The sequence below is a fragment of the Rhipicephalus microplus genome, chromosome 8 (genome assembly GCF_043290135.1).
Source record: "Rhipicephalus microplus isolate Deutch F79 chromosome 8, USDA_Rmic, whole genome shotgun sequence".
Lineage (NCBI taxonomy): Eukaryota > Metazoa > Arthropoda > Arachnida > Ixodida > Ixodidae > Rhipicephalus > Rhipicephalus microplus.
In genome coordinates, this window is record NC_134707.1 from 85876496 (window position 1) to 85893169 (window position 16674).

At 44.2% G+C, this 16674-nt stretch overlaps 1 protein-coding gene across 1 annotated transcript in view; it reads left to right on the forward strand.

The window, feature by feature from the left end:
- Window positions 1–2515: 2515 nt before the first annotated feature.
- LOC119165095 (uncharacterized) overlaps window positions 2516–16674 on the forward strand; it is a 38423-nt gene continuing 24264 nt past the window's right edge. The window contains exons 1-3 of the mRNA XM_075872256.1: window positions 2516–2654; window positions 10944–11169; window positions 13201–14136. Coding sequence (XP_075728371.1) covers window positions 11042–11169; window positions 13201–14136 — 1064 coding nt within the window. The 5' untranslated portion in view covers window positions 2516–2654; window positions 10944–11041. The remainder of the gene's footprint in view (window positions 2655–10943; window positions 11170–13200; window positions 14137–16674) is intronic.

Sequence of the window (16674 nt, forward strand, 5' to 3'; positions counted from 1 at the left end):
CAGGCTTTGAGAGAGGCAGTGAGCAAAATAATAATCGATGGTGAAGTTCGATGAATGGAAACTTAACAGGATGAGCATGATCTATAAAGGAAAGGGGGACAAAGCTGACAAAAACAACTACCGTCTTATAACAGTGACATCAGTGGTCTACAGGCTGGCGATGCAGATTATAAAGGAAAGACTGCAGGCATGGATAGAGGATGAGGAGGTGCTGGGGGAACTGCAGAATGGGTTTCGGAAACACGGGAGGTTGGAAGACAATCTGTTCTCACTGACGCAGTGCATCGAAATAACAGAAAAAAAAACACAGGCCCCTGTGGCTAGCATTTTTGGATATCAAGGGAGCGTACGAGCGTGGTTCAAGAGGAATTGTGGGGAATACTGGACACACTGGGCGTGGAACATGTAGTCACTAATCTTTTAAAGGATATCTATAAAGGTAACAAGGTAGTTATAAAGTGGGAAAACAGGTATCCAAGCCTTCAGAGGTAAAACGGGGGCTTAGGCAGGGGTGTCCCCTGTTACCCTTATTATTCATGATGTACCTACAAGGATTAGATGCCGAATTAGAGGGAAGTGGAGTGGGCTTCAACCTCTCTTTATTCAAACAAGGAAAACTCATTGATCAGGCACTACCAGCATTAATGTACGCAGATGATATAGTGTTAATGGCCAACAACAAGGAAGATTTGCAGAGATTGATGGACATCTGCGGTAATGAGGGAGATAGGTTAGATTTTATTTCAGTAAGGAAAAATCAGCAGTCATGATTTTCAATGACACAGAAGGTAGTGAGCTAAGAATACAGGAGGTCACGCTAGAGGTAACAGATAAATACAAATATCTGGGCGTATGGATAAACAATGGGACCGAGTACCTGAGGGAACACGAAATATACGTGACGACTAAAGGTAACAGGAATGCAGCAACGATGAAAAATAGGGCACTGTGGAATTACAATAGGTATGATGTTGTGAGAGGAATATGGAAAGGGGTCATGGTTTCTGGTTTGACGTTCGGCAATGCGGTCTTGTGCATGAGATCAGAAGTTCAAACAAGATTAGAAATTAAGCAACGTGGAATAGGTAGGCTTGCTTTAGGAGCTCACGGGAATACACCAAATCAGGGAGTACAAGGTGATATGGGATGGACATCATTTGAGGGCAGGGAAGCTAGCAGCAAGATAAAATTTTCAGAAGCGATTGAGAGAAATAGGGGAGGAGCGTTGGGCTAGGAAGGTTTCCAGCTACTTGTACATGAAGAATGTCGATACAAAATGGAAGAAGCGAACCAGAAAATTGACTGGTAAATACTTGGAAAACAGCAGGGGCCAAACCAAAAAGAATTATCGGTTAAGAAGGTGAAGGAAGCTGAGACCGACATGTGAAGAATCGGCATGATTAAGAAGTCCGCACTAGAGACCTATCGAACTTTTAAGCAGGAAATTGCCAAGGAAAAGATCTATGATAATACTCGGGGTAGTTCTCTACTGTTTGAGGCCAGGACGGGAGTACTGCGAACCAAGACATACCGGGCCAAATACGAAGGGGTAGACACAGTATGCAGTGCGTGTGGAGAGGAAGAAGAAACTGCCGAACACTTGATAATGTACTGTAAAGGGCTTCACCCTATAGTTCAGGATGATGGCGCAGAGTTTTTCAAAGCACTGGGATTTATGAACCGGGAGGGCAAAATAGACTTTAAGCGGGTAGACTTAACTAGAAGGAGGTTATCTGATTGGTGGCTAAAGTCAAGGCAAGAGTGAAAATTAAACCCTTCACTGCAAAGTACGAATCCTAAAGCTCACTTTTTAAAGAAAAAAAAAATAAATCTAATTTTCATTAAGTAATACGGCTTAGTGGCGCTAGCCACCGCCCAATCTAAAGGGTACAGCCGTATTCATTCATCTATTCATCCATCCAGCAAAGCGTAAAAAAGCACGCCTTTTCGTGCATAGCGCGCATTGTCAGCGCAGTGTAATAAAGGCTACAGTTCCTAAAATAATCGTGTATGCCTTTTTTTTGGTATAAAAAACACACCACATAAGATTGATGCGTTGATATTGTATCTCAAATATGCGCAATAATTGCTTTGTAATCTACAATTGCACAAGTATGAACTTAGAAGCCAGAGCAATATTGGTGAAGGCTGCGGAAGTGGGTGTACTTTGACCGTTTTATTTGACAAGCAGAAATGCAGGCAGACAAACGTTTTTGCGTTGAACTATGCTAAAACTATCATCTTTACAAGCACGCTACGCCTTCTTTGCCTATTTTTCAGAGTGGGTATGAGCATTACTGTGAGCCCCAGCAATGCATTTGCCACATTTTAAAGAAAATAAACAAACAAGGCAGCGCAAATTGTGGTACATAGCGCCGCTTGGTAGGTGTTCTGTAGCGCCACAAGAAGGGGCAAACATTCATTTGTCCAGGCATTTCCACGCATGCGCCGTGAGGTCTTTTTTTTGTCGCCAGCGCCTGCTGTAGCTTCGCGTCCCCAGGGGGGAGTAGCCCGTCGGACGGCCATGCATGGGGCCGACAATCGCGCAGAGCGGCCAGCAGCCAGCGTAGTGCTACGATTCTCCGGCGTCAACCCGCAGTTCGTCCCGCGCCTGGCTAGCGCCAACTGGCCACACGATCATCGGGCCTTAGTCGGTGAGTAGCGCTGTTCGACTTCTCGGTTCACGATCGTCAGCTGTGGCACGCGAAAGGAAAATAAAAAAAGGGGGTCGTGCAATGCCCTCACGTAGTGGTGACAGGACACGGACGATTGCCGCTTTGCAGGGTTGAATGGTCGCTCGTATTGCGCACCCCTGCCGGCTAGCAGAATATACGCGCTCATGTCCCGTGATCATATTATATGATGATACCGTGTGATAAGGCCGAAGCGGCGCTTATGTGTTTTGGTATTTGGGTGCTTGTGAATTTTGTGCCAAATTTTCCCGATCGTGACGCGCCTAGCAGCCCTGCCGCTGTCGTGTTTGAGCCGCGGTGCCGCAGTACTAACACCCTTCCGGGGCTGCAGCAGCGTCGCGCGCTGTCCCTTTAATTGATTTGAACTTCGTCGGACCTTGAAGGCCGCGCATACCAGGCGAGTGTCCGGTGCGCGCAAAAAAAGCCCCCCTCCCCCCCTCCAAGGCGCTCGTGTTTTGCGGTTATCGCGGCGTAGTTCTCGGTACCCTTGTGTAAAACTATCCCCGGTGAAGCAGCAAGGTACTACGCCGCAATCAACCGGCAGCAAATTATTCGCGGTTTACCGCAGGAATGTTGATCGTTGTACGCACGCTCCTTTACATCTACCGTGCGCTTTCGAAAGCGGAAGCTAGCTAGGAATGTATGCACGATTGTGAATTAACAGTCGCATAATGTAGAAAGCGCGATTTTCGCCGCTCTCTACAGATCGTAGAGTGTTTTCTAGTCGGCTGCGCAACCACACATCATATGGCAAAAAAAAAAAGATTGCGCTTTGCTGCGCAATCGGCGACTCATTTCTTCGCCGCGTCACACGCTGCGGCGATTGTTCTCTAGGTTGAGACATTAAAGTTTTTTAATCAGAGGTGTGACGTACTCGCAGTGTCTACAGCCTGACAGCTGTCTTTTGCGCAACAAGCAAGAGCTCGCAGATGCCTGCACTCATGGCGTGCGTGTTTGTTTATTTGCTTATGCACAGCTGATCGCTAGCGCTCCTTCGGGAATGTGCGCGCGCGTCACGTCTTCGCCGTCGGTTCTTGTCAAAAAGAAAGCGCACTGCGCGCCTCGTTTCTAGGAATTACCGCGCGCGTTTTTCTTTGCACAGCTAACCTTGACGTGTCTAACCCTGCTGCAACGCAACGATTCGTAGCATCGCCTCCGAACATAAAAACACACACAAAAAAAGACGCGACCCCCAAATGCGTGTCAGCTTCCTTGCGCGTTATTACATCGGCGCGGGAGGTTTGTTCTGCCGCATTTGGCGCGTAGCCAGCGTTGATGTGAACGTCTAGCGCGCGATGTCTTTCGCAATTTCGCGACGGCGCGCTTACGATCGCTTTCGCCCGAGAAAGGGTTTCGCGAAGCCCGAGCGAATGCGAGGCAACCCCCCCGTAAACAGGATTCCACGAAAACGATCCGAAACCGCGCCTCCGCACCCTCGGGGCTTCCGCAAGGGTACGGTGCCAACAGGTACGGTGTATGTGCCGCTCGTCTGTGTACATATGAGGTGGTCGCGACGTCCATACCGATTGCCACACCAGATATCTCGCCCAGATTGCAGCTACAGACGTCCAGCGAAGCCCGTGACCGCGCTGGCTGTTCCGGCGATCTTCCCGCTGCTTCACTCGAACATCAAAATGTACGAAAACATGGGAGCGTACTTCGGGGAAATATGAGGCGCACGTCGCGGCTACGTATGAGAAAAACGGGTTTTCCCCTTTCATTTTGCCAAAAGGTGTAGGTAATATTAGAGTTGAGATTAAAAAGGAGCAAGGGTTATATATTCGTCTATATATAGGTGGCTCATTGGAAACACATGTTTGCGTGTTTGCCTTCTCCATACACGTAAGAGCGGTGCAAAAACAAATTAGTTCTTTTTTTCCTCATTTTGTTTTTGCAGAATGTTACCCCACCTGTAGAAAACACGAGCAGGGAATGTTCGAGTTCAGTGCAATGTTGGTTGCGAAGTGTGCAATAAACTGTTGCACAGTTGTTTTGAAAGTTTAATTGGAGTGCATGCACACTTCGATTGGTGACTTTACGATTGCTGAGAAGCACAGCCAATGAGGTTATGCCGAAGAGGCAATTATTTCTTGCAGATATCTGAGGTTATGCGAAAAAGTCGTGGCTTGTGATTTCGGGAATGTACCGTTTTGGTGCAGCATCTCTCTTATATGCAAGTTGTCTACGTGGAAAACGGTTTACATAAACAATGTAATTTCACATATTTCTTCAGATTCCATCAATGGCAGTATAGGTACAAAGTATATGACCTCAAAGAGGAAATGTTCATGTGTAAACATTGAACAGAGAATTTATTGTGTCCCATTCTGAGTTTATCAACCCATTAAAATCACTTAACATATACCCTGAAACCCCTATAATGGTTTTTCCACTGGACTGCAAAAACCAAAGTTGCTAGGAAATGTAAAGCACAAACAGGTGGTTAAAACAAGGAAGAAGCGCTGCTAAATAATAAAACGAGTGTATCGCACACAGCTCTAGCTCGGAAGAATTTGTCCATCAGATTACAGCTCAACCCTCTCAGATACCCCCATGAATAACGGTTTGTAAATGAGTGAGATTGTCATAGCATAATTGTAATACACCCAGTATTCTACTTTAGCATCAATAACTTCTTATATTGATCTAGGTGTGTTATAGTTACTAATCTAATTAAATTAGAATTAAATATTTATTTATCCTGAAGTCATTCATGCTCTGCTATTACATACAGCTTAGTTTCAGGTTCGAAATGTAGTGGAAATTCGTTTTCAGTTATGCTCATCTTGAGCAAATAAAAATTATGCTTCTTCTTTGGCTTGTGGGAAGTGGCATGGCAGACTATTCATCGAACTTGGAAATGCCTTCAGCCACGTGACTACCGTAAAATGCTAAGCAAGCACCCTTCTCCGAAATCTGGTCAGACTATTCTTCACAATAAGGGGGGATTTCGCTCAGCATTTTCACAATATATTCTATAGTACACTGTAAAAGTAAATTAAAGGATGACACATTTATACCATGCAGGAGTCTCAACTCCCTATAGCGTCAACGTACCTCGCGCTTTCCTAGCCACTAGTGGACTCAACTAGCAAAAGCAACTGGTGTACGCAATTGTGTACGAAGCATCTGAAAAGGTTACAGAAGTTGTTGATAGAAAGTTGGTGTCTTTTTCGTACCTCTTCTGGAAGCAGCCCATTTTCGAGTACTCGGATGGCGTAGTGTCAGTCCACACACCAGAAGCCGTTGACATACCTACTAAGCATACTTGTCGCAGTCCAGTATGTATCCAGCAGGAACATTGTGATGAGAATGTGCGAGAAGGGCATTGTAGTTCTTGGGTTTCTCTAGAAATTTTGTTGGGGGAACACATTAGGGGCGGTATTTTGTAAGCGTTCTAGCTTGGAAACTCGGGAGGGATCGAACAAAAAGGCAAGAGGGGGCAAACAGTAAATAGACGAGCTAAGGGCCTTCATAAATGCTTTCAATGCATAAAGAACTGTAAAATAATACAGCTTAACATCACTGTTGACAGGCATTGTTCTTCAAAGCTTGAGATTGCAGAGGGGGATGACTAACAATTTGCGTTAATCTCTTGATTGGACGCTTGGTGGTGTTGGAATTTGATGAGTCGTTTGGTGGGGATTTTCGGTATGGGAGCGGGGTAAGCCAGGCCCAAAACAGGGTTAAACGGTGCCCGAGTTCGTTCCGGCGCCTCCTTGCCCGTTCTGTGCATATTTCATAACTATTTTCACTTCTTGACTGTTTGAATAGCCTTGATGAATTCCACATGGCTCCCTCTCTCGTCCTTTTTTTCGATACCTGCCCCCCCCCCCCCAGTTCCAAGCTGGAACGCTTACAAAATGCCACGCGAGAAACATTACATCTGGCAAAGTGTACAAATGATGTTCTACTGCACATAGCAAATAAGTGTCTCTGTTTAATACATTCCACTGAATTTCCGGGCTCCCGGATAAAGCATGAAAATAGGGGGAGGTTCGCCAAGAGGTTTTCCTGTAAGATCACATAACGGTAGCTCAAAGAATGAGCTATATCTGTAGATTAGGTGAGAGTGCCTGGGCTGTATTACATCGGCATGTCTGGCATTTACAATTACCATTGTCAGCTTGGACACAGGGCATTTTCTCTTTTTCCTTGGCTAAGGAAGAAAGACCCATTGATGCTTGTTATATTAAAAAAAATATATGCTGTCTTGTTTAGGAACATCTGCACCCGTGGCACCAACAAATCAAGCGTTTTTGCGATTTCATGATGCTGTTATCTTTCTTTCTGGGCACTGCAATACATGGTGGACACACAACATGGAAACGCGAGAAAAAGGCTGAGACCACACAGGGTGGTTGGAGTTGAAAAACTAAATTCAGCTCGCAAGCAAAACATGGAATGCGCTCACGCAGGACAGGTTGGGTTGTAGATCATTCAGGGAGGCTCTCGTGCTGCAGAGAACTTCAAATAGTCTGGTGATGACGATGGTGATGAGCATAAGAGAATGCAATTTTGAGACAGATGTGCGTGGTTTCAGAATTTTGACGTCTACTTGCTGCATTTTGTTTAGTTACCCATGGTTGTAGAATTTTTGCAGCAGGTGAAAAGTCTGGGGCTTGATTGCCACCTGTGCCAGCCACGTTCCATCTGGGGCAGGTCAAGGCAATTTGAGAGCTTGTGCTGAGGCAAAGCTTCGCTTTTGGACTGCCTCACGGCATTTAGTTTTTCTGTTTAACCTTTTTTAAAAAATTCTTTATGTGGAATGTTTCATCTGTTGAAAAACCCTTTGGAAAAAAATGCTTTCATCATTGAAAAATCTTTAGAATGGAATGATTCTATTTATCAACAACCCTTGTGAAGGAATGCTTTCATCATTAAAAATTCTGGATATGTCGTGCTTCCACTTGTCGAAAATTCTTTAGATCGATTGCTTCCATCATTTAGAAATTCTTAAGATTATGCTTTCAAAATTAAAAATCTTCACGATGAAATGCTTCTGTTTAAGAATCCTTGAATCTATTTATCCTTGAAAAACCCTCAAGATAGAATGCTCGCAATCTGTCTCATTAGCGTAAGCTACAATAGAGTAATAGAATAGAAAAAGCAGTACGTTTTCAAAATAAAGAGCTTTCTAAATAAAATGCAAGTGGAAACAAAGCTCAATACGTTCATGCACTGGAGAAAATATTGGAGCACAAACTGCTATCACATATGGCTATCTAAGCAGGTGGTTCAGAGCTCTTGATGATTCGTTGTAGAGTCTGTCTGTGCAGCCAGTTAAAACCAGGAAGTAAAATTACGACTCTTGGTCAAGCTGTCTGCCACACCGCATAGCAGGAACATAGTTTTTATGCCTGTTTCATTTTTAAATGCATCGAGCGAATCTCCCCTTTCTTTTTTTTAGATCGCAGTCATCCTGGCGTTCCCAAATAGCTGACGTGTCTAGGCGGGTTTCAATTTCCTGCGTGAATCACAGTTCAACCATGAAATACCCTTTGCGAAATTTATTTCCAAATTGTCTTTGCAACCTTTTTTAGATGATAGTACATCGCGCCTATACATAATTTTTTTGGGCTGCTACAAGAGCGTCGTATGAGCGCATTGGAATTCCGGAATGCTGTTTCAGTTCTCAGTTGCTGTGCATATTTTTTTTACTCGTCTTGTTATGAAATCACGCGAAGCAGGTATGGGTGCACTGTTGCGTGCAAGTTGATGGACAACTTTATGTGTACAGTTAGCGGAATTCCCCCTATACTCATCCATCTAGAGCTTGTAGAAAAAAGGGGGGGGGGGGGAGGCTTAATTGTACTACAACTCTGAATCGTGTTAGCTTTCATATATTACAGAAAGCTAGGCGCTCCTTGTTGCAGTCAGTTGCTTGTTCTTTAAGCCATTTTGCGTGACAAGTATTCATTCATCTTCCTTTTGTGGTTTCAAAAGCACAGCATTCTATACTCAAATGTGACAATCTTTTAAGCTAGTTAATGTTCAAAATTCCCACTTCTGCTAACAAGTTTTCAACACTGGATGAGAATGCATGTTCTTTGTGTTGTCAAATTTTTGTATCTCTAGTCGGTGTTCATCAACACTATCTTTTCAAGCACAACACTAATAATTGGCACATCTATGTCGTGAAAGCTGAAAGGCAGGTTAAAAAAAATGTCTAGATTAATCACTTCAATCACTTCATTTTTTTGTTAACAGATTGATCGGTGTGGGTGTTTTTTAAACTCCTTGACAAATATACCACAACTTTACTTTTCGGTACAGTATCACTGCTGTTGACACTAAAACGTCTCTCATAAAGGCACATGTTTTTGTGGGTTCGTAGTAAAAAGAACTGATGCAGAAGTAGTCACCAAGCTTCTAATGAGTAGCATGATGATATAATGTTCCCAATGATGAAAGTATAAGTAGAATTACCGCTGTTAAACATTTCGGCCATTCATTTTGTTCTAGGCATGTTTGTAGACCGACAGTCAAGTTAGAATCGTTCAGTGAAGTCCGATTTCAGGATTGAAATACATGATGGATACCTTGCCTGGTAATGTGCAAGGGTGCTGCTGGTCTCAACCAGACTCGGGTTCGTCACATTGTAGCGTAGAAAGGAGAATGGGAACTTAATTTTGTATGAGAACCGTGCTAGTTATAGTAAGTCATGGGTTACTACTATCCTTGAAAGGAAGCGTGAGTGGGTAGGGGATTACGAGTTTTTGCGCATGTTGGTATTTGTTGCGTCGAGGTATGTGAACAGTGGACCCCCCACAGTTTATCTTACATTCATTGTTTTTAGTGAGCACGCAGTTGTTGCTAAATGTTGAGCTGTGTGGTTTCCATTGTCCTTATTATAATTATACATGTTGTCTCTCCTCATTCTCTCTGAATGCCAATGCACAGACTGCATAGCAAATAGAAACAGGAACAAAAAAAAAAAAACAGTGACGAACGCTGCCCGTTCATCTTTTTTTTTCTTCATTTTGTGCATTCATATAATTCATGAAGATTATACTGCGGTGTATGAAACGTGAATTCTCTCAACAATGTGCACTGTGAAACTGCTGTGAACATTTGAGCTTAATGAATCAAACTCGGCATTGCATTACTTCATTTTAGTGTAACAGGCACAAACTATGTTTCACAGCGCGGGACTTATTACACGCAAAGAACAGTCCTACGTGCAAAGCATTTACTTTCCATGCACAGTGGACCCAGCATAATGAACATGAGTGAAACAAATTATTTAGAATTTACTTACCAGAGTAAATGTTTAACCCCTTGGGGTGTATGATGGAGTGTCTGCAGGTGGGTCAAATTTGCAAAATGTAATTCCAAGGCAATCGATATTACATACTAAAAAAAGGAGAGGATGTAGTGTGCTGTTTTGTGCATGCTTCAGTAATTATTCCTAATTGGCTTGTAACTTAATTATACTGCAGTCAGTCATCGCCTGTTTTTGCCTAGGACGTTTCACTCATAGCCTCAAAATGCATCCACAATTTTTTTGGTAGTATTCAACTCAAACAAACAAAAATGGCACTTTTTGTGGGTCTTGAACGTAGCATGTTGAACAACTCGTCAAGCATTGTAGTGCTTTTGCAGTGTTATCGGCACCAGTCATACACGGCAGATTGCAGTGATGTCAAGACACAATCACTGAGCAGAATGTTCAGTTTCTCCTGTGCGAAATTTTCTTTGCTCTTACTTTGCCACTAGGTGAAAAAAAAACTCACAAGAATAAGCTGTTTCAAAGTATCATGCCTGAAGGGCTCAATATAGTATATTTTTAGCAGATGTCAAATATATCTCGAAGTTACCTCGTGCAATACATAATTTTTGGGCTGTAACGTCCCAAAACCACGATATAATTGTGAGGGATGCTACAGTGGAGAGCTCCGAACATTTTGGCCACCTGGGGTTCCTTAACACGCACCTAAGTCTAAGTACACTAGTCTGAAGCATTTTTGCTTCCATTCAAAATGTGGCTGTGATTTGATCCCATGACCTTCAAGTCAGCAGTTGAATATCATAACCACTGAGCTGGGGTAAATGAGACTTTCGCCCCATCCTGTGTCCAGGAGGTGGTACTTCTTAGGATGCTTTTGAGGAAGTTCTCCGTACTGTACTGTACCGCAACGAAAGCTCTACATCTGTACGTTTTCCCTATATGTTGGATATAACGAAGGTGTAATACGATTTCGCTTGGACGAGGTGTAGCTGCATAAAAGTGCCTGCACTTCCATCCAGGCTGTTAGGTGGTAGGCGGACAGCAGCGGTTGCGGGAGGCTTCCACCTGCAGAAGCCGCCACCTCCGTGTGAGCTGTTGCAGCTTTGCCCCCTTCACCATGGCAACGGACAACGGAGTCTCCTCCATCGGACTTACGTTGCATCCGTTGGCGGAGCCACTGCACAGCCCGTCTGGTAGCAGGAAAGGCAGCGGGGAAGATGCTGTGACCACTTCGGACAGTGCAGGGTGAGGTGTTACTATAGCAGTCGGGAACAAGTTTGCAAGGCAGAGGACAGTTTCGCCTCAAATGTAAATGCACATCATCCCGCACCAACGAGCTGGGGCTGTAACAGGTGTCACCAGGCAGATGGTTGGGAGCCCTGCCTTTTGAGAACATCACTGAGTACATGAGCAGAGACTATAGCAGACTTTTGTTAAACTAAACTGAAAGGGAACTGAAAAATGTGCTGCGTTTAACAGAAGTTTGCCGAGAGAAGGGTGCAGAATCCAAGTATGCAACCAATCATACTAGGGGCAGCTGTTCCGTTTATCGTACTCTTTGCTTGTTTCCCCTTCTTTTTTATTGCATTGTTTTGTTTGCCATAGCGTATATTTTCCTGTTGTGTGTGATTCAACTTCTTTGCAAGTGTGTGATTAAACTTCGTTGTGAGGAAGAATCAATCAACAATTTGAACACTAAGGAAATGCTGTAAACCCCCAGTATATGAAAATATATTAAATGAAACTGCTCTGTAAACTGAACATAATGTAGAACAGCTCTCCTGTTTTCTTTGCTCCTCTGCGCTGTTCTATGTCAAGTTCCGTTTAAGGATCAGTTGTGTTTTCGTTCACTGAGGATCATAAGTCTTTTGAGTTATTGATTGAATCATCCTCGTGTTTCCAATCGATAGCTTCCTGGTCAGTTCAGTTAGTGGAGCATCCACACCAGGAAGGCGCTGGTCCTTGGTTCAATCCCCAGACCAGGACCAACTTTTCGGCTGCTAATCTGTGTGGGTTTTCTCGTGGTGGTGTGCTAAAAATGGGCGGTTGGAAATCTTTTTTCCGCCTTAGTCACGGCGGAAAATGCGTGCTGTGCTTCAGTCATCTGGTAGGGGCCCATCCAGCCTTCTTAAGTTTTATTCGACTGAAGTGATGAGGAAGCTTCAAGGCCTTGATATTCTTTGAGATGCCGAGTTCGACCGTTAGTCGCATTGACTGGGTTTCAATTAGCGAGAGCAGAATGCAAGGCAATGTTTGCGTTTTCAGATTCAGTTAAGTGTCTGAGTGTATAATAGCCTTTTCGGTTGTTTCTTTGTTCAAAGTATTCGTGTCTCATTGATTTATCTATTTTTTTAGTTGCTTTATAATGTAAAAGCACATGTTGGATTTCCAGGCACTGAAGTTTCATGTGCACATGCATTGAAAAGAGGACACTTGGCGAAAATCGCCACACGTAAGAATAACTAGGTTATAGTAGATAAAAAAATCACAATATTAGAATAATGAAATAACACATTTAACAAATTTCAGTCACAATGGCAAAGTCGAAAACGTGCAAAGTGAATAATTGCTACTATCAAAATGGTTAATTAATTGTCCCAAAAGTGTTAGAATAATAGATCGTTCAGTACACTGGAAACAAAAACATTAAGGTGACAAATATTATAAGGAAAAAAGTAACAAATCGTAGAACCAAAATACTTGGGGACTGGCTGTCTTGTGATCACCGATCTTTGAAATGAAGAGGGTATGGTTAGCTTTTGTTTGATATAGCTGCCTAGCTATATGAACTAGCTCGCAGCGGTGGTCTAGTGGCCAAGGTACTCGGCTGCTAACCCGCAGGTCGTGGATTCGAACCCCGGCTGCGGCGAATGCATTTCCGATGGAGGCGGAAATGTTGTAAGCCTCTGTGCTCAGATTTGGGTGCACGTTGAAGAACCCCAGGTGGTCGAAATTTCCGGAACCCTCCACTACGGCGTCTCATAATCGTATGGTGGTTTTGGGAGGTTAAACCCCAGATATCAATCAATCAATTAGCTATACAAACTCTCCTATAGCATCAAATGATGCTTGTAAACATGAACACTTCTTCAGTTAATTCACATTTGTGGGAATCGGGCATTAAATGCAGAACTATTTGTGGATTGATCAAGCTATTGTAATGTACACATTTTGAACTGTATTTGAAAAGTAAATGCCATCTTTTTTTTTTCTGCTATAATTGTTTTGCCACTGTAGCATCTGTGTCACTCGTCTCACACAAACCTTTCACTGCAGGTCACCTTGCAGACCTTCGATTATTCCAGTAGCCTGCCAGAGCTCTAGTCCGACCTGTGACTCGCAGGACTACGGAAGCACCACCACCAAGTTTGCGGACGATGGCAAGATTGTGTTGGTTCCGAGCTGTGAAGACTCGCACGGGTCGGGAGCTTCAGGCATTCCATGCAAGTCGGTAGAGTCCAGTCCAGTCAAGCAGTCTCCTAACAGCGCAACACCTGATGCGAGTCCAGGCATGCCCACTTCGTCAATTCTTCAGGAACTTGGTTCCAGTTTACACGATCCAGAAGGCTCTGCTACGGCAACACTTAAATCACCAAAACGGGAGGAGGGGAGAGTTGCAGTTGATGTGGTGGACTCTGCCTCGAGGCCGACCCAGGAGAGGCCCGCGAACTCACCAGTGACATCATCGTTGAGCAATGGCTTTCTTCACCACGCCGAGGCCACTGCCGTCCTGGAAGTCGAGAGGGCTGCTGGTCCTCAAACTCCATATAGGGACAGCATTTTCGAACCGCTTCAAAATGGGAAGTTGCCTGAACAGCCGGCACGTGCGGGCTTCTTTACTCACTCCAGTGACGCGAAACTTTCATCAGAGTCGCCCGCCGTGAGGCCGGCTACTACTCCTCCAGAGTCACCGAGAGAAAACGGAAAACCATGCTGCAACGGGAGACAGGAAATACGGACGCTAGTCGCTAGCCCAGCCGTCGTCGGGAGTAGTCCGGCAGCTCGGTCTAGTGTGGCGTCACCCGATACAGTGTTGGGGACAGCTGGTAGGAAGCACTGTGTTCCCAATGGGGACGTGGGCTCGAGATGTGTCAGAGACAGTGCCGGTGTTGGCGGTGACAAAACTGTGCTTTCGACCCCGCCTGCGCATCCGATAGGAAGGAGGCGCAGCGCTTCGGACGGTGCGGTCCAGGAGAATGGCTGGGCACGAAGGTAAGAGCTTGGTCGACTTCTCACTTACTCTAATTCTTTCTATTCTAAGCTATAGTCAATTCCGTAGTCAGTTCAGTAGTTTTCATTGATTTTTTTATGCTTTGATAAACGAGTCGTCTGGTGCGGCTCTCACTAGAAGCAATAATCTATGCTTCATCGAGCTACTGCTATTTGATGCTTTAGTTTCTAAAAATTTGTTTACTGAGATTTGTTCTTTATGGTATTGGTGTAAACTGACGTGATATGGGCAGTGTCAGCTTCGAATTTATATAAAAGTGACATGGTAGAGGCTCGCGTACTGTGCGGTGTCGGTGCACGTTAAAGAGCACCAGATAGTCAAAATCTTGGGAGCCCTCCACTATGGCACGTACCATAATGATATCGTGGTTTGGGGACGTGAAATCTCTGATATTATTATGGCAAGACTGCAGTGATATCGCGGGCTCAACGCCTATTATTCAGCAGAGCTGCCTGACTCATGTTGCAAAAGTTTTTAAATGTGAAGCATTTGTTTGCATACTGTAGGCACTCTGAGCGCCTATCTGCGTGTCTGTTTGTTCATCCGCCCGTCTGTCCATCCATCCATTCATGCATCCATCCATCTGTCCGCCTACGTTTGGGTGCTCTTGTGATCACCTCCTTAACTTAATTAATTTGGGAGGGTAAAATGGCTGGACAAATATGACTCGCCGGTCACGACAAGAATAACGTCGCAATCCAGTCGCATACGTTATCGAACCTTTCCGATAAACAGTGGCACATACCCAGGGGCAGGTATGGGCCGCTGGCATGCGGGTATGTGCCACAGGTGTTTGACAGTTTATATCTACTCAGGAATGGCGAGACCAACCATGGGTAGTTTTAATGCTTCGTCATTAAGGAAACGCAGACATTGGCAGCATTGATCGGAAGAATGGAAAGAATAAATTTCATTGTCCCAGCAGAAAGCAAACCCTATCATTCTATGTGGCAGTCGAGTATTCTTCCAAAGAGCCCCACCAAGTCTCGGAAATACCCTTCAAATAGACCCTAATCTTCATGAAATGCCAATCGTGGTTTCAGTGCTGGCTTTCCATTTTCATAAACAATACATATGCACTCCTACGATACAGCCGTTACGTGGGGTTAACATCAAATGTAGTCAAGTGTTATTCGCTTGAGTGTATTTATGTAGTAGTGTCCAGGGCCACAATCCTCGCTAGCAGCAGTGCTTTATATCAGCCTACTGCTTTTGGTGTTGCTGTTGAAGTCGCTACGCAACTGTAAACAACTCGTGATGCAAAACGTATGTAGCTGTTTGTCTTATGTTTGTGCGTGCATTTCTACATATCTTCAATGCAGCTTGGTGGCGTTTCGCTCACTAAAAAAATTATAACACAGTCGGCTTGAATGCGTGCGCTTCACATAACATCGATATCCAAGGTAGTGGTATGTGCCGAATTTTTTTCCTTGTCATTCTCGTGCTTGGGAATTCACCAGTAACTCGAGTGCAGGCCTACGCTGGAAAGATATTCGACTCCTTGAATTATTATTATTCCACTTTGAAGTTAATTGGAATGATGTTGGAAGCATTAGAAAGTAATAGACCGACGCCAACGTTGCGCAACAAAAAGTACAATTTACTAAGAAGTTTTCTTTGGCATGGCATGTTGCTCTGGAAAGTCCAGCCTTTGTTAATCTCAGCAAAGTATACTAGCGTGCAGCCATGCACTTAAAACAACAATGGCAACTGAGCTTATAAACTGCATTTGTCAGGGCATGGTTGGCCTCTGCACAGAGGGGGGTAAACAAATAAACGCTTGCTAAACAAACCTTTACTGTTCACTTGCGAGGCACGTTCAGTACTTGCCCTCCATATGCGCACGGCTTGTTGATAACTGCTACCCGAGCCTGTGCAAAACTGACCGCCTGGCACATTTCCAGTGAAACTGCCACAGAGGTAAACACAGGCGCGGTTGTTGTTGGGGCATTATAAACTGATGACCGCCGGTAAAGCCACTGCGCAATAAAGCACACAAATAAAGGGGGAACAAGTCGCTTGCGGAGGGCCGTAAAAATAAACGTATTCGGTAGGAAGCGAAGTAGGCATCTTTCTTGGCATGCGGGTCTTGTATCCAAGTGAGCTTCTCTGCCTGTGCCGCACTGTGTGTTGAATATTGCATGTGCCGTTTAAAAAGTCGGAGTTTTCATCTTTCCTGTTATTTCAAATGTTTATACCTTATTGAAGTCTATGGTGATATATCTGTGAGGTGTTGTACCCCTTGACACATAGTTGTGCTAAATATATGCAAGCTGAGCAAAACTTAAGCTAAGCTTTGCGAAATTCTTCTTCGCAGCTAAATGTATAGGTGTAGTGTATGCGTATAGATATAGGTGTGCGGTTGCTGGTTTGTAGTTGCGGTATGCTTGTCAGTAACATCTGCGAGCTTGTTCAGCTTAGCATTTTCTGACACATAGCGCCTATGCTATGGATTTATAAATGTATTTTATGTGTGTGCATATTGATCGAGACTGTCATACATTCCCCTAGATGCGTGC